The sequence below is a fragment of the Rana temporaria genome, chromosome 1 (assembly GCF_905171775.1).
Source record: "Rana temporaria chromosome 1, aRanTem1.1, whole genome shotgun sequence".
Classification (NCBI taxonomy): Eukaryota; Metazoa; Chordata; class Amphibia; order Anura; family Ranidae; genus Rana; species Rana temporaria.
In genome coordinates, this window is record NC_053489.1 from 580,919,174 (window position 1) to 580,940,807 (window position 21,634).

The 21,634-nt window shown below is 42.3% G+C and overlaps 1 protein-coding gene across 1 annotated transcript in view; it reads right to left on the reverse strand.

The window, feature by feature from the left end:
• The window catches only part of NIPAL1 (NIPA like domain containing 1), an 85,744-nt gene extending 64,426 nt beyond the window's left edge, over window positions 1–21,318 (reverse strand). The window contains exon 1 of the mRNA XM_040334965.1: window positions 21,135–21,318. Within this exon, the coding sequence (XP_040190899.1) occupies window positions 21,135–21,189 (55 nt within the window). The 5' untranslated portion in view covers window positions 21,190–21,318. The remainder of the gene's footprint in view (window positions 1–21,134) is intronic.
• Window positions 21,319–21,634: the final 316 nt, after the last annotated feature.

Sequence of the window (21,634 nt, forward strand, 5' to 3'; positions counted from 1 at the left end):
TCCGATCATTTAAGGACTTTAAAAGTTCAGCTGAGAAGTAATATAAACACACTGGCAACTGTGATATCATCATATATATGAGAGTCATACCTTAAAGCAGAACGAAACCCATTGATTTAAGCAGTTACTTTCAAGGCATGTGAAAAAAAACTCACATTTGCTTTTTCTCTCAACCAAACTGTCAAGCTATCAAATCGCTGGTGTCGTAACTGATCACATATGCAGCACCATGACAATGACAGGTCAAACAGAGGCTTAGATGGTAGCTTCTTTGGCTGTAAAGAAGTGGAGGGTTTAGTTCCCCTTTAAATGTAGCATACAATGCATATGTGCTAGAAGGCAGAATTTAAAGCGTATCCAAACAAAAAACCCAAAACCAAAAATGTATAGTGTTGCAGCTTAACGGTCCTTTTATGGAAACTGCATTTGTGTTTTATTTTCACACTTTTCTCCTTGATTTTAACCTGGTAATCCTTTCTTGAACTCACTCATTGTCCTATGGGAAAAACTGTATTTAGCAGCATTGTAACAGCAGCCTAGGAAGTGTGTTTGGACTGTCTAACTGTGATAAGCCTATACAGTATAACACTTGCCTGTCTTCTCTACAACAGGGTACTTTTTTTGTCGTCCACAGAGATAGCAGGGAACAATGCCACAGTTCGCCCCTTTGATTACTTTCCATAGACTTGAATGGGCAGTACCCATATCCTCTGAGTAAGACCCCATTCAAGTCTTTACAATAAGGTGACCAGTTTTTTAAAATGAAATCCGGGGACATATTTTTTTTTTTTACTAGTAATGGCAACAATCAGTGACTCTCTGCCCTGTCGCCCGACTCACAGCCTGTCAAGTCTTAGGCTGCTTTCACATTGAGGCGTGCAGCCGCGGTGACGGTATAGCCGCGCTATTTGTAGCGCTGCTATACCATCGTATTTACCGCGATATTCGGGCGCTAGCGGTGAGGTTGCGGGCGGTATTACCGCGGTATAACCACGCTTTCCCGTTGATTTCAATGGGAAGGCGCGGTATAGGAGCGGTGAACACACCGCTCCTATATCGCGGTAAAGATGCGGCTAGCAGGACTCTTGGTGCGCTCCTGCTAGCGCACCGCTTCAATGTGAAAGCCTTCGGGCTTTCACATTGAACACTACAGGGCATGAGTTTTCATGCGGTATAGCAGCGCTATTTTTAGCGCTGTACCGCATGAAAAACGCCCCAATGTGAAAGGGGCCTTAATCTCCGGGCCCCCGGCTACTATGGGGAGCGGAGGAAGATCACTCCGCCAGGGAAGGCAAGAAGATAAGCAGGGAGGCGGCTGGGCGGGACTTGAGCCAAGGCAGAAGAACATGCAAGTGGAGCTGAATGGGCAAGCGACTGAAACAAAAGAAATATTCACTCTGCTCCGACCAGGACATGATGATCAGAAAGGGGCACAGATAATGGAAAAAAATACACCCCCTAAGCTAGTAGGAGTGGCAGAGCGGGGGGGTATAATTCAGATTATTTCTTTTTTTTTATTCTGCACTGACTGTCTTTGAAATCGCCCCAGCACCTGTTCAAATCCAATCTGGGGACAAAATCTGGGACAGACTTGGTCGGGGAACAGTGTCCTCAATCCAGGGACTGTCCTCGGAAACTGGGCATGTCTGGTCACCCTACTTTACAAAGCTACTGTACAGGTCACCTACAAGAAGATTTGCGAATGGAGGATGTAAACACCACACGGAGATGTTGCTGTGAAAGTGAGACAAGCAGGCCTTTGAATGGTAGGGTGATGGGTTAAGTATAGCTTAGAATACATTAGAAGAGTAAGGCCCTGTACACACGGTCGGACCGAACCGATGAGAATGAACCGAAGTTCAGTTTCATCGGACCAAACCGACCGTGTGTATAGGCTATCGGTCTGTTTTCCTTCGGTCCAAAATTTTAAAACATGCTTCAAAAACGAACCGATGGACCGCTGCCTGATTGGACCAAACCGATGGTTAGTACAGAAAAACATTGGTTCAAAACCTGCGCATGCTCAGAATCAAGTCGACGCATGCTTGGAAGCATTGAACTTCGTTTTTTTCATCACGTCGTGTGTTTTACGTCGCCACGTTCTGACCCGATCGGATTTTGGACTGACGGTGTGTACGCATATCAGGCCGTACGGCCACTTCAGAGGTGAACCGATGAAAACGGTCCGACGGACCAGTCACATCGGTTTGGTCCGACCGTGTGTACAAGGCCTGAGGAGTGGGAACTGTGGATTTTTCCTCTAAACCTGAAGTTTTCCTTTAATTTACCCCTTGCCAGGGTGTTTGCTGGGAAAGCATTTACAGCTGCATGGTCAGGAAGATATAGTGATGATAGCAGTAATGTTTTTTTTTCTAAAAAAAGCTGATCTCAAATGAACAATTTTCTTCAAATATGACAATGGACCTCAGATGCCTCCCAGGGCTGGAACAGTGTTTACATACAGGACCAGCCTGCATGAAAAATGGCAAGTCTGGACTCATGTCCGGCAAAGCCTACCATTGCAAAACCCTGGAAAAAGCAGTTTGTCCATTATGTGGAAGCTCGCCAATGAATAAATACTTTTTTTTTTATCAATGGTAAAGCTCACTAGTATCCTGTAGGACAAGCAACATAAATTGAAGCATGGACCCCATGGAGAGAACATGATCATCCTTTGCTACCTATGGCGTGTTAGACCTCCCTATAGGAGTTAAGCTTTGGGCCCTAGGGTTGGGTGTCCTTGATGTCCACTTTCTTCTATCCCACCCCCCACCACCTTCTTTCTTCTCTACTTTATTCTAATCTTTTGCTTCTCTACTGCAGAGATGTTATCATCTAGTTTCTTACCTTTGCTTTAATGTGCATCATACAATCTGCCTGGATTTTGCTGCCATTCAAATTCCCACATAGCCAATGAACATAAATCAATGGCTTCCTGTTTTGTTTATCTATAAAATCACAATCATGTTTCTGTATAGTCCTGTGTACTTGGCAGCTATGCTCTTACTGATAGGTAGCATATTGTCTACTACTATTATCTGTTATTTTCTCTTATGACTTGTAATTTGCAATATTTCAGTAAAAATCATTAAAAGTTAAAAATGCCAACTGGCATAACAAATTAAAAATAAAAACCCTAACAAAACAACGGCCCTCAATGTCTCCCTTCCCTACTCCATAGTGCAGAGCCTTCGGGATGATTTTAATTTTCAATGGGCACCACATTCTCTTTCTTATTTAGGGGTTCAAATAACGTCTTCCATTGAGACGCTTTACAAGGCTAATTACCCCCCTTTGTTTAAAAAACTGAAAGATGATCTTCGCCGATGGGCAGATTATTCCTTATCATGGTTTGGCAGAATAATTTCTGTCAAAATTACGCTTTTACCCAGGCTACTTTATTATTTTCGAACTCTACCAGTGACTGTCCCGGGAGGAGACTTACAGTGTCTACAAGCTGAGGTTCTCCGCTTCATATGGAGTAATAGAAGATCTCGACTGAGCAAACAGACTTTATATGCCCCATAACTAAAAGGGGGTCTGGGTCTTCCTAATTTGCAAAATTATTTTCAAGCTGCTCAGGTTGCCCAATTGGCCTATACTACAGCGGCTGGATCCACGCCTCTTTGGGTCTCGATTGAGGCGCTTTCCTGTCACCCACTGGCCATAGGAACATTGATGTGGCTTCCCAGTCGACTACGCCCTCCTATTTTATGCCCTTATTTATCACATTCATTGGCGGTTTGGGACAGAGTACGCCTCCGGGCATCTTTAGCATCTCCACACACTCCTTTAACTCCCATTTTTTGTAATCCGGAGTTCCCACCTGGATTGGTGCCACAATCATTTCACTGGTGGTTGAATAAGGGATTGCTTAGAATTGGGGATTACCTTAATGGTTATCAGATACATTCTTTCCAACATTTTAAGGACGAGTTGCAGGTACCTGATAGTGAATTGTTTCGATTTAATCAAATTGTATCTTTTGTCAGACGTAAGCTTAATCTTGTTACTGAACCACTTACACTTACAACATTTGAGTTGGTTTGCCAGGCAAAGGGGCTAGTAACAGGACGGATTTCAGTGGTTTATACGTCCCTCGCTGAACCAAACTCAAAGCTCCCCTATATGAAGCAGTGGGAAAAAGACCTGAATATTGTTATTGAATTGTCAGATTGGCAAGACATGGCTTATAATTTATCTAAAGTTTCCATCAATACCACGTTAATTGAAGCCAACTATAAAACACTTTTACATTGGTATTTGGTACCGACTCGGGTGGCTAAAATGCATGCGTCCGCTTTGCCTTATTGCTTTAGGCGTTGTGGTCAATTGGGGACAATGTATCATGTTTGGTGGCAGTGCCCTACGGTGATCAGGTTCTGGATTAGGATATTTAGTTTGATACATTGTGACGGGGGTGAATATCCGTAGATCCCCCGAGATAGCCTTATTTCACAGATTGCCTGATGAGGTGCCCAGGACATCTGTGAAATTAATCAAGTATATTTTGTTAGCGGCAAGAATCGCAATAGCCCGTCAGTGGAAACAATTGGGTGTCCCTCTGGACTATGTTAAAAATAAGGTAAATTGGATTATGGTAAATGATAAACTCACGCATATACTCCATAATAACTCTGAAAAATTTGAGAAAATCTGGGACCCGTGCATTCATTATACAGTGATACCTCGGTTCACGAACGCTTCTGTTCACGAACAACTCGGTTCACGAACAGAAAAGTTCATAAAAATATGCTCCGGTTCACGAACTCCGCCTCGGTTCACGAACAGGAGCCGCGGCCATTTTAATGCTATTTCCAGGCTGTCACATGGTCGTGACTTCCTGTAGGAAGACCGTGGAGAGAAGAAGACACACAGAAAGAAGTACTGTGAGTACTCTGCAAACATTTTAAGTGATTTTTGGATTTTTGGTGTGCTTTTTAGCACATACAGTACTGTACTGTACTACAGTACTGTCCTTGCTGTATTGTACAGTTCACTGGACACCCAATATGGCTCCCAAGAAGCATAGTGGAAAGAAGAAAGTGCGGAGCAGCAATGAAGGTGACAAGAACAGCAATGCAGGTGACAATGTGCAAAGTGGAAATGCAAGTGATAATGTGCAAAGTGGAAATGCAAGTGACAATGTGCAAAGTGGAAATGCAAGTGACAATGTGCAAAGTGGAAATGCAAGTGACAATGTGCAAAGTGGAAATGCAAGTGATAATGTGCAAAGTGGAAATGCAAGTGACAATGTGCAAAGTGGAAATGCAAGTGACAATGTGCAAAGTGGAAATGCAGGTGACAAGAATGTGCAGCGCAAGCATGGTGGCAAAAAGAAAGTGCAGAGCAGTAGTAAAGGTGACAGCAAGGTTGTGAAGAAAATATACATTACTATACTGTACTAATGTGTATTGTAATTTGTTTCATATTTTTGTGCTTCAAAAACCCCCAAAAAAAGGTCAGCACGGATTAACCGGATTTACATTGAACCCTATGGGAAAATGTTCCTCGGTTCGCGACCAATTCGGTTCGCGACCAGAGTCAGTTCACGAATTAAGTTCGTGAACCGAGGTATCACTGTATTTCGGTTCCCCAATGAGCTCTGAGTTAACCCTCTTCTACTCTCCTACTCTTCTACTTTTTCCTTTTTTTTATTTTTTCTTTATTTCCTCTTTCTTTCTTTCTCTCTCTCTCTCTCTCTCTCCCTCCTTTAATGCTTGAATGTATTTGATTTCAAGTTATACTAGGTCATTTTGGAATCTTGTCTGATTTTTAGATTCTCAGGAAGTTGATAAAGATTCCATGTCATGTATTACACGGTATTTCTCCTTGATCCTTACCCTACTTGTGTTTGATTTTATAAGGGTATCCAGGCTCCTACAGGGGTTTGTTTTGTTTTTGTTTTATTTTTGTTTGTTTTTTTCTCTTTACAAGGTATTGATACTGTATGATGAATAGAATTGCTGGATTTTTTTTGGGGAAAATTTAAATGTTTGATGATTGGCCTATGTATGCTGACTATTCTGCTCTTTTCTCTAATAAAAACATTGAAATACAAATTACAAACAAACCGTGCTGTAACTAACTAACCCAAAATATACTAATAAACAATAACACAGCTCAAATGTAAATTTGTGCTGCCAGCCGCCAGTATAATTACACTTTCCAATGCTCTCAGGTATTATAAACCAATATTGGCGATAGCTACTGTTTATATTCTCATAAGTGAAAACTGTTTCTGAGCCAAGTCAATAGAAGTGAAAAAGCTCAAAATCCCCAATTTTTCCACCACTGTGCTCAAAATTTGGAGGTTCACCAAACAGAATTGACCCCTTAATTACAAGTATGTCAAGACATGCTTGTTCCCAAAGGATGGGTATGCCAGATCTTTTGACCACCTTCTTCTTTAACTCAGATGAATCCTATGTAGAATTTCCACTCCACTTGCCCCCTTCCCTATATCTTTGGCTTTAAGTACCTCCTCTGCTGCCTTTTCCAGAAATGTCCTCTCACTTCTTCCACCTCGAGAGGAGATATAGCTGGGACTGGCAGCAGAGGAGGTACTTGAAGCCAAAAAAGAAAGAGAGCAAATGGAGTGGAAATTCCAACTGGCATGCCAACTTGGCAACATATGGCAGTGCCTGGTGCATGTATGACATTTTCAGAAGACAAAAGACATGGAGACCACCGCTATACGTAAACCTTGTTTCAGCCTTGGGAAGGGAACCAAGTCCAGAAAGCGTCAATAAAGACAGTTATTTAGTTGCTGTAAGGAACAGAATTTTTTTATGAAATCATTCTAATAATAACACAATTCAATTTAATTTCCTTTAGGATACAGGTGTGGCTTTTGAATATTCATATGAATGTTTTTCATTTAATTGATAGGTGTTTCCTTTGTGCTTCCCTGCATGTCATACATAGGTGCCGTGTTCTCACATTAATGTAATGTATTTTCTTATGTGTTGAAAGGACATCGTGTAGCCAACCTGGCAGTAAGATTATGTCAGATGTTTGCAACTCAAAGCGGTACAATTGTTTTGCATAGAAATTTGTCGTTTTATATTGTAGGCCTGTAATTCTTAAGCCTCGTACACACGGCCGGATTTTCTGAGAAAAAAAGTCAGACGGCCTTTTTTTTCGGAAGTCCGACGGACCTTAGATAGAGAACCTGTTCTCTTTGTTTCTGTCGGACTTCCGACGGACTCACGGCGGACTTTTGCACGGTCAAAAGTCAGACTGTGTGTACAAGGCATAGGTAATAACACACTTAAATCTGTCCAAACAAGAGTCTAGTAGACATCCCAGGTATGACAACGTTTGAAACAAGAAATCATAAATTATAATATAATAAATAACTATTCATAATTATCAAAAATAATAATATAATAATAATACAACTATTCACTATCACTCAATTCTGCAAGTGTTCTAATTTACTATCGCTGTTTTCTAGCTGGTCTAAAACCATTTTTGCCGTAAAGGGACACTTTTTGGTTGCCATGGACAATCTCATGTTTCCAGGCACAAAGAACAGTATATATGTGCATGCAGGGCACTAGAGACAAAGGGATGTGAAATGATTTGATACAGTAAAGTAATCTGTAAGGCATCGGGTGGAGGACACAACCCTTGGACACAGCGGGGGGTGGGGGGGTTATGACATTGCAGGATCTTGGAGACAAGGTAAGTAACCTGGACCAGAATTCTGCAATGCAATCCTGAGTGTAGCTCGGGGTTATCGCTAAAGGTACTGTAATTTAACCCCGAGTCACACTCAAGAATACCACCAGGGAGGTTAAAGTAATTCAATTTTATTATTTTAATATTAATTCATACTCAATATGGCTACTGCACACAGTGACAGGGAGACTGCAGGCACTGCACCAAGGGAAACCCATGACTGGTACGATCACAGTCAAAAAATACTTCTCGGAGTCACTTCCATGGTGCTTCAAACTTTGTCACCTAGGCCATGTCAAGCTCTTACTGGGTCATTCCCTTTCCCTGTCTTATATAAATGGCATTCACCCATGAGGTAATTTTTATATTGAAGAGGCTAACCTAAACTGAATGTAGTGAAAGGAATTTAAATGTGTGATGTAATGGAAACAAGGATGTGCCATGCACAGTAAACAGTCATATTACATCTGTTATTCTGCGGGCACAGGTTTAAAAAATGAAACAGAACTGCAATCTGACTGCAATGAGCAACAGTAAGACCCCTTTCACACTGGGCTGGTTTTTATGGTGCTTTAGCGTTAAAAAAAGAGTCTGTAAAGCATCTGAAAGAAGCTGCATAAAAAAAATAGGATAAGAACAGTAAAAATACAAGCCCTGTGAAGAGGCAGGTACAAGTGATCACAAATTGGATGACAAAGCGTAGTGAACAAGTAGTTGTTCTTACTGTTCTTATCCTATTTTATTTATGCCAATAAAGGCCTTTTACATCTCCCATTGGGATTAATTACACTATGTGGAGCCTTTTTTTATTCTTTCCATGTCCCTCCATGTGAATTGCCCTCCTACTGTCTTCCACGAGGAGTTTTTCTTTTTTGTTCACCACATCCCGAGTATACAAGACTAAAGACGTTGGACCATAGCGATATCCTTTGAAGTCTCAACGCTCCCTCCGTGGATGCCATCATCCTGAGGATTTCGTTTATGCCTGTCTGACATACCGCTGCTGGTGAGTGTGTCCAACACGTCTGGTAAGAGTATCCATTCCTTACTTGTCTTGGCTATCATTGGATTTGGTGGACTTTCTAGTGAGCTTCTAAATTTCTGGAGTGATGCGACTCATCTCACATGCTTAGCATAGTCGCATAACAGGACTTTTTTGCTCATTGGTCTTCCGGGATGCCATCCTACTCTTATGTGTTGAAGTACTTCACATAAATCTGTGGTCAATCTGGACTTGTACCATCTAGTTTGGTCCATTGTGATACACTCATATGTACTGTATATGAACATTTGTTTTTTTCACAATTATTGTTATTGCTGCTATTTCATATCTTTTGATTTAGTTTATCTTTATATATATGGTATTATTCACTAATAATCCGGACATTTTTATGTCCTTACACATTTGTTTTGGATTATAGTTCACACTATATCCCTATTTAGTGCCGCCCTTTTTTTTTTTAAATCTTTGTACACAATATTGTCTTATTGTTGGTGCAGGCTGCTACACATACTATCTCTCATAGTAGCGCAACTTTTTCCCTTTATTAAAGGATATTAACCACTTGACATCCGTAAGGTTTTACCCCCTTCATGACCAGAGAATTTTTGCTATTCAGCACTTTAAATGGCAATTGTGCGGCCATGCAACACTGTACGCAAATTACATTTATATCATTTTTTTCACACAAATTGAGCTTTATTTTGGTGGTATTTGATCACCACTGGGCTTTTTATATTTGTGCTATATAAACGAAAAAAAACATTTAAAAAATATATATTATATATATATATATATATATATATATATATATATATATATATATATATACATACATACTGATAAAATATTTAATTTCTTGAGGCTCGTAAAATGCCGTAAAAGTACAAATATCCCCCAAATGACCCCTTTTTGGAAACCAAACAGTCTGATGGATTTAGTAAGAGGCGTGTCAAGTTTTTTGAAGTTGTAATTTTTTGTCATAATATTTCCAAAAATTAAGAAAAAAAAATGCAGTACAACGTCATCATATGAATAGTGTGCCGCTGATCAGGGATACTGACTGGTATTACATTTTTTAAAACATTTATTTTCTTTAACATTTTCTTTTGTTTTCTTACTATTTTTTGTGTACATCCCGTCATAAGAGAAGTTCAGTGTCACCATAGTGTAATTCTTTTTTTTTTTTTACGCTGGTATCGCTTATACAGTGATGATCACTGTATTAGCAATAGTTTTAGCTTTCATGAATAGGTCAACCATTCATAAACAGTTTGCTTGGCTACAGCTAATCACATGGTAGAGGTAGCCAGGAACCATGTAAATTGCTTTGGGCCAATCACAGATCAAAATCATAGGTAAAGAGTTCATGAATGGAAATCCATTTATGACTGTTGGTTTACATAGTGATCACATGATACCTGGAACCCAGTCACCGGTTATTGCAATCCACTGTGTCTGGTGGACACAGCAATTAAAGGAACGACGCACTTCATGCCCCTAACCTGGAACAGGCTGGGTGATGTACATGTATGTGATCCTGCCTGCCCATTCTGGACCAGAAGAGGTTGAAGTGGGAAAAGTCAAAACCTAAGTCCTACTCTTACCCCCATTCTAAGTGTATCTCCATTCACACCTGGGTGTTCCGGAATGATGGGTGAATCTGCCAGCAATTCCAGGATCATGGCAAGACATGGGACGCGTTTGCAATGCTATTACTTCTAATGGAGCCCGATCGTGGTGCGATTTTGCAGGGGTTGTCGAATGATGAATCGTGCTACAATCGCGGCAAAATCGCAACGCGTGAAGCTTGACGCTCCAAAAGCTGCAGGAGCTTCTTTTGGGCAACAGCACCCTGCGTTGTGAATTCCCACAACAACCCACTTCAGATCCATTTCTGCATGAAAGTTTTTAACACGTTTTGACGTGTTCTGGTGCATTTTCGATGTGTTTACAGATACATTGCAGATGATTGTTGTCTTCTTTTCCTGTTTTTTTCACTGTACTGGGGTCTGGTGTGTTTTTGATGCGTTACAGTGCATTCCGGAGCATTTTTTATGTGTTTTACCATGTTCCACTACAGTCCAGCACAGGAAAAATGCAGCATGTTCTTCTTTATTTTATGGAACTGACCGCACTGGTGTGAACTATGCCATTGAAAACCATATAACCTACTTTCCATGTGTTTTTAAAGCAAAAAAAAAAAAAAATCGCACTGGACTGCATGTAGTGTGAACTGGCCATGAGGCTGGGTTCACACTTATGCAAATTGGACACATCTAATTCGCATGACAGGAGATTGTGACCGTCTCTCAATGGAGCCGGTTCACACATCTCCGGGGCTGCTGTGGAGCGGATTTGCACCAGAGTCCTGTACGTCTTTGGCTCCGTTTCAGGTCCGAATTCAGGCATAAATTGGGGCCTAATTCATTCCTGAAAAGAAGAACAGGAACGCAATGGACCCCTGCTTTGAGCCGCATCCAATCTTAGTGTGAACCCAGCCTTAAGCCTCGTACACACGCACGGTTTTCTCGGCAAGAAAACTGCTGGCAGAGCTTTCTTGCCGAGTAAACCGTGTGTGCAGGGCCATCTTTTCCATTGGGCACGCTGGGAAGTTGCCCGGGGGCCCCGCTTGCCTGGGGGGCCCCACCGGCTGCCCAGCAACCCCAGTAAAAAATTGTGGAGAGTGACGGGTTAGAAATGCCCATGCTCAGTTTGCGGAAATCACAGAGAAGATCCGGTCCTCCACGAGTGCGGGGGGTTGCTGATGTAAGAGGGGAGTAAATGTAAGGGGGCACTGATATAAAGGTTCCCCCTCCTATATTAGTGACCCCCCTTACCTTAGTGTATTTACTCTACGGAAGGTGGTCTCTGGTCACCAGAGTGCCCCCCACATCAGAGTTCCCCTTTACATCAGAGTCTGCAGGATTCCCCCTTACAATGCAAGGGGGAACTCAGTCTGCGGACCCTGATGTAAGTGGGAAAGAGAAAGCAATGGACTCTGATATAAGGTGGTCTCTGGTCACCAGAGCCCTCCTCCACATCAGAGTTCCCTCCTTAGATCATGATCTGCAGCTTTCCCCTTTACATAAGAGTTCCCTTTTAATGTAAGGGGGAGTCCTGCAGACTCTGATGTAAGAGGAAACTGTGCTGGCTGGGTTATAGTAACCTGACCTTCATGTCAATGAAGACATTTTTTTTTTTTTACTTTTGTTTAACTTAAACACATTGCTAATAGCACTAGCTATATGTTTATAGTTTAAATACTGACATTTGCATTGTTCGGCACTGAAAACTGTAATTTTAGGTACTTTTTTTTGCAGTGGCAGTAAACAATGTGGTTCTGCCAGTAAATTTTATGATTTTTGTCAGTAAATTCTCGTGCGTGATTGTGTAGACAGGGCCCCAGTGCACTATATTGCCCGGGGGCCTATAATGCTCTTAAGATGACACTGCGTGTGTGTATACGAGACTTTGAGGTTTCTCGTGATTCTCGGCAGTGTTTTCCTGCGGAGAAACCCGAGCGTGTGTATACTTTTTTTAACAGGGAAAACTTTATTAGACAAATCAGCATTACATCACAGTTACACTACATTAAATACATCAATGTACAAGTCCAGTATCAGGAGCATGAATAGCTATCCGGCCAAGGGAATAGCCCCAAGCACATTCTCACTCAGAGAGGATGACAAACTATCGAGTCCCAGCAAACCTCACTCATCCAACCCACCCAAGCTTTGAAACATAAGAGTACAGGAGTTTAATAGGGAAGGGGGGGGGGGCGGGCCCCGAACAATGGCTCATGGGGCCGCCGTGAACACCCCCCTCAATCAGGAGAGGGGGGTCAAGAGCCGCCCGAGTTTCCTTCCAACTGGACCAGATCCTGTCAAACTTGTCCGGGCATTGCCTACTTTCATAAGTCGAGCGTGTGTATACTTGCCTACCTCCATGGAAACCCACGCATGCTCAAAATGACTTTGACGCATGCGCGGTAGCTTTCAATATGTAGGGTGAAGCAAGATGGCGGCGACGGCATTGAATGTGACGAGCGCATGCTTGTCGTAGTCGATGACGTCACTGCGTTCGTGCCATTCAAGAGAACCGCGGTTCAGTGGGGGGGAGCAAGTTACATTGATTTTCAATACTACTTCAGTAGCTCAGTATTAACGCAACTGAAAGAGTGGTTTCAATCTTCCGCGTCGACGAATTGGGGATTGATTGAATCTTCTTATTGCATACAGAAACCAACTAATCTTTGGCTTTTTGGAGCGCAAATAGGGTTTAAGATTCCTTTGCATCTTCCACCAACAATGAAGGTTTCCATCTTGACGTGGCTTAAATTTTTGAAAGTTACGGGAAACTCTATTCCCAGGATTAAAATAGGTATTCCCTTTCAAGTTTTACAGTTAGTTATGAACCAGGTCACTCTAGAAGTATGGAGCTTGCACGGCGTTAAACTTATTCAAGACCTATACTGTGGAGACGATATTAAATCTTTCAAATGCATTAAATCTGAATATAATTTACCTCAAACATGCTGCATTCAATATAATAAGATGTTACGCTACTTAAAGACTTTAAAATCCAACAATCTTTACATCTACACATATGCTTGGTCTTTTTTAACGTCCCAGACTTTAAAGAAAAAAGGTATCACATTATTTTACAAAATACTTCAGGGTAAAAAGGAGTTTGTGAAATTCTCTTCCCACTTACAATGGGAAGAGGAACTGGAACATTCATATACGTGCGACCAGTGGAGTATTGCATGTAAAATGAATCAATCTGCCTCCAAATGCGCTTCCTTATGGGAATTATCGGTCAAAATAAGTTTAAGATGGTATTATACGCCCAGCGTCTTATCTAAATTTGGAAATCAGCACTCCAATAAATGCTGGAGATTATGTGGAACTAGGGGGGATCTGCTCCATATCTTATGGAAATGCCCTAAACGGAAAGATTACTGGGAAAACATATTCAGTATTATAACATGCATGACGGATACTAAAATAAACCCTAATCCAGCATTGGCTTTATTGTCCCTAGGTGTAGAAAACTTTCAGTCTACCCAACGCTATTCTATTATCCACTTACTTCTTGCCGCCAGACTTTCAATTACCAGGAGATGGAAGGATTCCTGCCCCCCTTCTGTAATTGAAGCTATTGATCTTACGAATCTCCATATGTCATATGAACGCTTGTTGGCTATATCCCAAAATACTTTATACAAACATGATATTGCATGGGCCCCTTTGGAAAACATGGTTTAACCACGAGGATTAAATGCCCATTTTGTTGTTCGATGTCTGAAGTTTTCATTTTTCTAGGAATACCTTTTTCCAGGTATGTCATGTTCGAGAACACAATAGAGAAGGATATTTCTTCTATAAAATGTTTTCTTCTTTTTATCTTGATTATTAAATAGTATTTTATTTATTGCAGATTTTAGGAATGATAATAGTCTACTGTGCTTCTTTACGGATTTACTATTTTCTTTCTTATGCGAAGTCACTCTTACGTACAGTTATATATGGTGCATCCCGTATTTTTTTTTTTCTTTTCTTGTGTCATACGATATTGTTTATTCATTATTGATACTACTTACATGAACAACTTGCTTATGTATGAAAAATGAAATACCAATAAAAATCTATTGAAACAAAAAAAGAGAACCGTGGTTCTTTTGAATCGTACGTGTGTACACTCGGCCGGCAAGAAAATCTTGCCAGGAATCTCGTCAGAAAAAACAACCTTTTTTTTCCTGACGAGGATCCCGGCCGTGTGTACAGGGCTTTAGAGTCCATTACATGCAAGAAGTACCATGGCTATGACAACACATGGGTCCAATGGCCTAGCTGGGGCCTAATAATGAAATTGTGCGGATAACACTTCTGTAGAAATTGGCAGTGTCAATGAGTCATATGGATCATTGATCTTATTATAAAGAATGCCTAGATAAGGGACAGACACTAGGAGACCTCTCAGCACTATACTAGGAACCAATGATTTGGATAAAATGTATAATTGTAGTGATAAAAATATTAATCATAATAATGATAATTATAAGAATTTATTATTATTATGATTAATATTATTATCGTAATTCACATGATATTTTATACTATGACACAATTATGCACACATAAAACAAATAGATGGGATAGTGGCTCTGCTCAATGTAAATTCACCTGACTGTTATGAAACAGTGAGTGTAAGGCCCCGTACACACGACCAAACATGTATGCTGAAAATGGTCCGCGGGCCAGTTTCAGCATACATGTTCGGTCGTGTGTAGGCGCGAGCGGGCCGAATTCCAGCAAACATTTGCCCGCCGGGCCTTTTCCCAGAAGACAAATATTCCTGGACGTGTTTTAAAACCGTCCGCTGGAATCCTGCCCGCTCGGACATGTACGGTCGTCAGTACAGACCTACCGTACATGTCCGAGCGCCCGCCGTCCCTCGCATGCGTCGAATGACTTCGACGCATGCGTGAAAGCCTTTAAATGGCAGGCCCGCCCACGTCGCCGCATCGTCGCGACGACGACGCGGACACGCCCCGCGTATTGTTTACGCGCGGACTTCTGTACGATGGTTAGTACAAACATCGTACAGAAGCCCTCTGGCAGGCATGTACGGTGAAAACGGTCCGACGGACCGGTTTCATCGTACATGTTTGCTCGTGTGTACCGGGCCTAATGTGGGATGTTGGAATGATCTAAAGGTATGTGAACCAATATATCTTATATCAATATATACCATCTTTGAGGCACTGTAGGAGGGGGATAAATATACCACTCTTACAGCGCCCCTGCCCATTGAAATCGCGGCGCACTACCGTTGTTTTTGCCGCTAGCGTTGCGGTTTTAACCCCCGCTAGCAGGCAAAAAAGGGTTAAACCCGCTCGCAAAAACGCTGCTTTGCGGGCGTTTTGGAGGCGCTGCCCCATTGATTTCAAAAGGCAGGGGCGCTGTAAGAGTGGTACATTCATCTCCCTCCTACAGCGCCTCAAAAAAACTCATATGCTTATTTATTCCAGTATTATAAACAAAGTAACAAAATAAACAGTCTCCAAGGTCTACACAGACCACAGTAATAGATACCGGAAGTACCGGAGGTGACGTAGTGGGTATCAACTTAGTAGTGCGTTCATGTGGATATTTGAATGGTGTGGAGGTGGAAAGGACCTAGTGGAGAGGCACCCTTGAGCTATAACACACATCTTTATAAGTGTGTGCATGGAATATACCCTGATGGTGACACCCGACTGCTTGCACTGAGGCCCCGTACACACGAGGGGATCTCCGCTGGAAACGGTCCGCTGGACCGTTTCCAGCGGAGATTCCTCCTCCGGATTTGGATCCGATGGCTTGTACTCACCATTGGATCAAAATCCGCGCGGAATTCATCCGCGGTGTCGCGCCGTCGCCGAGGTGATGACGCGGCGACGTGCGCGACGCTGGAAGGTAAGTACTTCCACGCATGCGTCGAATCATTACGACGCATGCGAGGGAGGGGAGCGGACAGATTGATCCGGTGAGTCTGTACAGACCACCGGATCAATCCGCTGGTCCCGATTCAAGCGGATAGATTTCTTAGCATTCTAAGAAATTTCTATCCACTTGAAATGAACCGGCCCGAGGAATCTCCGCGGATAAATATCCGCTAGGCCGTACAGACGACCGGATTTGTCCGCTGGAACTGATCCGCGGATCAATTCCAGCGGATAGATCCGGTCGTGTGTACGAGGCCTAAGACAGTGGATGGATGTGATATCCTGAGGAATATAACCCACTACATGCTATCTACCCCTGCAGGGGTTTGATCATCAGGTGAGTGCAATCATAAGAGGAGGAGCACCTGAAGAGTCACCTTTTTGCCTAACACGTTATTACAGCACCAGTCACTTTATTTGGGATCTGCTGAATATTTGAACTATATTTTTATTAGAGACATTTACCATGCTGAGGAAGTTGTGAAACGCAACGCGTCCGGGGGACAGGAGTCTGCACCACACGTCGCTCGCTGCCGTCCTGAGAACTCCCTGAGGTCCATATTCTGTTACATGTCTATTGTTATCGGCTAAAGTGTGAGTAGCCTGTGTATATGCTTGTATTTGAATTAAACACGTGAACCCAGCGGAAGCTCTTAGATATTGTTTTTTTTCTCTACATGCTCCGGTCCTTGATCTTGGCTGTTTACATGAGGAACTGAATTACCATTTTTGCTCCCTGGGCTCCTGTGCTGATTATATTCTGCTTATTTGACCATCTGGTGAAACAGTGGTCTATTGCTGAGGTGAGAGTACCCATCTTTACTGGTGGAGGGATCACATACTAAGTTCGGGTGTGTTTACTGTCACTTGGTGAAGATTCCAAAGATTTGGATCGTTGGATTTTAATTGCTTTTTGGACTTTACTGTTTTATTTTTAATTTTCACTTTTAACATTATTGGTTTGCGCTGCACTGTTTTCTATATATTGTATTTACCATATATATAATTTTTTTATATGTGATTTTTATTTTTATTTCCACAGATTTTTTTATATATATATATATATATATATATTTTACCACTGGATTCTACACCTTTTCACGGTACTATTTGTATGAGTTTTTTCAGTTTTTCTCACAGGAGTTATATGATTAATTTATGTTAAGTATTTTTTTATCACTGTTTTGCATTATACTTATTATTAATATTTAATATATTGGTTCACATACCTTTAGAATCATTCCAACATCCCATAACAGTCAGGTGAATTTACATTGAGCAGCGCCACTATCCCATCTATTTGTTTTATATCTTTCTGGCTTCACCTAGGTGAGGTTTTTAGGGAGGCAACAGCTTTTTTTTTACACACCCAAGCGCGGAATTCTTATTTATTTACAATTATGCACACAGTAAGGGCCCTTTCAGGCGTGCGGATCCCGATAAGATCCGATTTTAACCATCCGCTTTGCTCTGCAGGGATCGATCCGTTGATCCTCGCTGAGGCGGTGATCTGCCGATATGGTTCCCCCTTGACTGCGCAGGCGCAATCCGATGGAAATCACGAACCTGATCAGCTGTTTTCAGGTGTACCCGCCCCTCAGTTGTTTTTGCAACAGGTCCAGGGCGACGTGGAATTCGCTGTAAGCGGCCAGTCGGCCTCACGTCCTCGCTCGGCCTCCTGGCTCTTTTTTTAACATCCTCCAAGTCCACGGGGAAGGTAAGGAATGAGCCTGGATGCCGCCCAGAGCCACGCATGCGCCGTGTACACCTGAAGAACAGCTGATCAGGTTTGGAGATTTCCGTGGGCTTCATCTACGCCTGCGCAGTCAAGGGGGGAACCATATCGATAGGGGAACTAGCTTGACGAGTCACCGGCAGATGACAGGGCGGTCCCTACACAGTGTACAGAGACAGAGCTGTCATTTACCAGGGGATCAACGGAGCGATCCGCGCTGAGCAAGCGGATGGTTAAAATCGGATCGTCACGGGATCCGCACGACTGAAAGGGCCTTTACTCATAAACTTCTTTATACTCTGACTTTTTCTTTTTTTTTTATAGAACTACAAAGCGTAACTTACTAAATTCTTTAATGACTGAGTGTGAGTGAGTTTGATGGGAAGGGTTGAGGTGATAGGACGTCAGAAGGGAAGGTTTCACCTGATTAGAAATTTCTGTTGCCCTACCCTGATAGATAAAACCTTTCTACAGACCTATGTATGCAATCAGTGGAAAATGTCAGTACACTGAGTATCACGTCAGCCTTGTCACCTGTTCCAAGCCTTTGACGTGACTCACCTGCACAGTATCTAGGTATGACCCTTGTGTGTACACATCGCACATTAGCATAGTCATTCCTGTCTAGTTCTTATGTCAAAATGTCTTTGTGCGGCTCGCACCACCTTTCATCATCAGTCGTCCCTCCTCCCTCCCTGAGCCACCGCTCACATCACCTGTTCTTCCACTATAATCCCCGCCCCCCACTCACCTATACATACCAGAGACGGGACACCTAGGTACCTCGCCAACCCAACATCATCACTCCTTCCTCTCCAAATATCAGCTGGATTCTTTTATTTCTATAACATTACACAACGGATCTCCCATCCTAAACGCTCCTCTTATTCCACCACGTAGGAATTCACTATCAGCAGAATAAACTAGAATCTTCGCAATGATGTACCTAAGGGCTGCTTTACACCTCATGCAGTTGGGGGCGTGTTTTTAGACACATCCTAAATGCTTCCGAGTAAAATCAATGTTTTCTAATCACGCCATTGCGTTCAGGTCAGGCGCCGGAACGCCCATAAAGGTGTAAAAATGCATCAAAATGCACATAAGAGAAAAACAAGTTTTCATACTAAAAATAGTTGTTTGTAATAAGGGCCAGTTCACACCATAGAAACGCAGTTCGGATGCGTTTTGGATGCTTTTCTGCATGCGTTTTTAATGTGTTCCAGTGCTTTTTGTTCTCCCTCTTTTTATTTCACCTTCAATATGGACATGTATGTTTCCGCAGCATTTTTGATGAGTTTAAGGGCCAGTTCACACCATAGAAACGCAGTCCGGATGCTTTTCTGAATGCACTTTTTTTGGTGCGTTTTTGGGGCCAGTTTACACCACATGCAGTCCAGTGCGGTTTTGTTCTGCATCAAAAACATATAGAAAGTAGGTTACATGGTTTCCAATGGCATAGATCACACCAGTGCAGTCAGTTCCAGGGCTTTTCAGTAATAAAAGTAGAACACGCAGCATTTTTTCTGCACTGGACTGTACTGGAACGCTGTAAAACTAATCAAAAACGCACCGGAATGCGTTAAATTGCGCATGCAGAAACGCTTTAGGAATGGATCTAGGGTGCATTTTTGTGGTGTGAACTGTCCTTGATGCGGTCAAAAATGCATCAAAAGGACACCAGGCCCTAGTATCGTAAAAAGAAAAAAAACCTGGAAAAAATAAGAGAAAAATGCACCTGGACTGCATTCCGAAATGCATCAAAAACGCACACGGAACAGATCTAGAGTTCATTTTTGTGGTGTGAACCGTCCTTGATGCGGTCAAAAATGCATTAAAAAGACACCAGGCCCTAGTATTGTTAAAAGAAAAAAAACAGGAAAAATGAAGAGAAAAATGCACCTGTACTGCATTCAGAAATGCATCAAAAACGCACACGGAACAGATCTAGAGTGCATTTTTGTGGTGTGAACCGTCCTTGATGCGGTCAAAAACCCATCAAAAGGACACCAGGCCCTAGTATTGCGAACAAAAAAAAAACAGGAAAAAAGAAGAGAAAAATGCACCTGGACTGCATTCAGAAATGCATCAAAAACGCACCAGAAACGCACCCGGAACAGATCTGGAGTGCATTTTTGTGGTTTGAACTGTCCTCAATGCGGTCCGGTGCATTTTTTCTCGCTCTTTTTTCTTAGGGCCAGTTCACACCAAATGTAGTCAAGTGTATTTTTTTTTCTTAATAAAAAAGGCGTGGAAAGCAAGTTATATTGTGTCCAATGGCAGTTCACACCAGTTCTTGCAGATCCAGGGCTTTCCAGGAAAGAAACATACCGTAGAACATGCTGCATTTTTCCTGTACTGGACTATACTGGAACGCAGTAAAATACATTAAAAAAACGCACTGAAACTCAGTGGAATGCACTGGCACACATCAAAAACGCATCAAAATGACACCAGGCCCTAGTATCGTGAAAAAAAAAACAGGAACAAAGAAGAGAGAAAGCACCTGAACTGCATCCAGACATGCATCAAAAACGCCCCAAAAACGCACCAAAAACGCACATGCAGAAACGCATCTGGAACAGATCTGGGGTGTGTTTTTGTAGTGTGAAGCAGCCCTTAACCTAAAACAAGATCATGTGTGTTCCGGTGTGTTTTTTGGGCGTTTTGGTGCGTTCCAGTGCGTTTTTGATGTGTTTTACTGCGTTCCAGCACAGTCCAGTGCAGAGAAAACGCAGCAATTTCTACTTTTTCTTGTGGAACTGACTGCACTGGTGTGAACTAAGCCATTGAAAACCATATAACCGCCTATCCATGCGTTTTTGATGCAGAAAAAAAAAACGCACCGGACTGCACGTGGTGTGAAGCCAACCTTAAAGAAAAAATGATGCCAGAAAAGGCAATACAAATGCATGTAAACACGAATGTGGCGCCGCACATCCAACTCAGGGATTGCCGTGTAAACAAGGCACGTTTCTCACCTTCTCTTGGTAAATCGCTGTTTGATCTGAACATCCAATCAGTGCAGATGAAATATTAAAATATCTCACGTTACCGGAGTGTGATTGGTCGGTTAAGGGGAGCACAGGTTTTGTGCTCCAGCCTAACGATAACCCTTCGGTGTCCTCTAATACACAGTCATAGGATATATGAAGAGATGTACGTTCTCGTAGGTGACACATCACAGGTGACATATACATAGGGTAGAATAGAATGTCACTAACCTGTGCTGCAGACGCTTCCCGCTGGCAAGGTGATAATAGGTGGTGCCTCTGCCATCCTTCAATCCAGGAATACGTCTCCTGAGTCCACCTGGAAGTCTCCTGGTAATGTGTTGTCACCTCCTGATCAGACCTGCCCCTTCACTACACTAATGTCACTACACAGGCTACGCCCACTTCCATACTCTGTGTCACCGGCTGCCGTACAAGTCCTGACCGGTTACACTCACAGATACCTCATTTTTGGTAACAGGTATTACCAAGCAATCTATAATTTACAGGTACGGCTGTGGGAGGCGCAGTGACGTCATGTAATGTATACAGTTATTTTTTATTGCCGTGTATTAAATTACACACCGCGTTTCACTGGAGTCTTCAATAGAAGGGATAAGAAAGGAAAGATTTAGGAACATGTTGTGACAATTATAATTACACAATGTTCTGTAGTCTGTTCATTGTTATATTTATGTCACACACCATCCAATCCTCTTCCACCACACTAT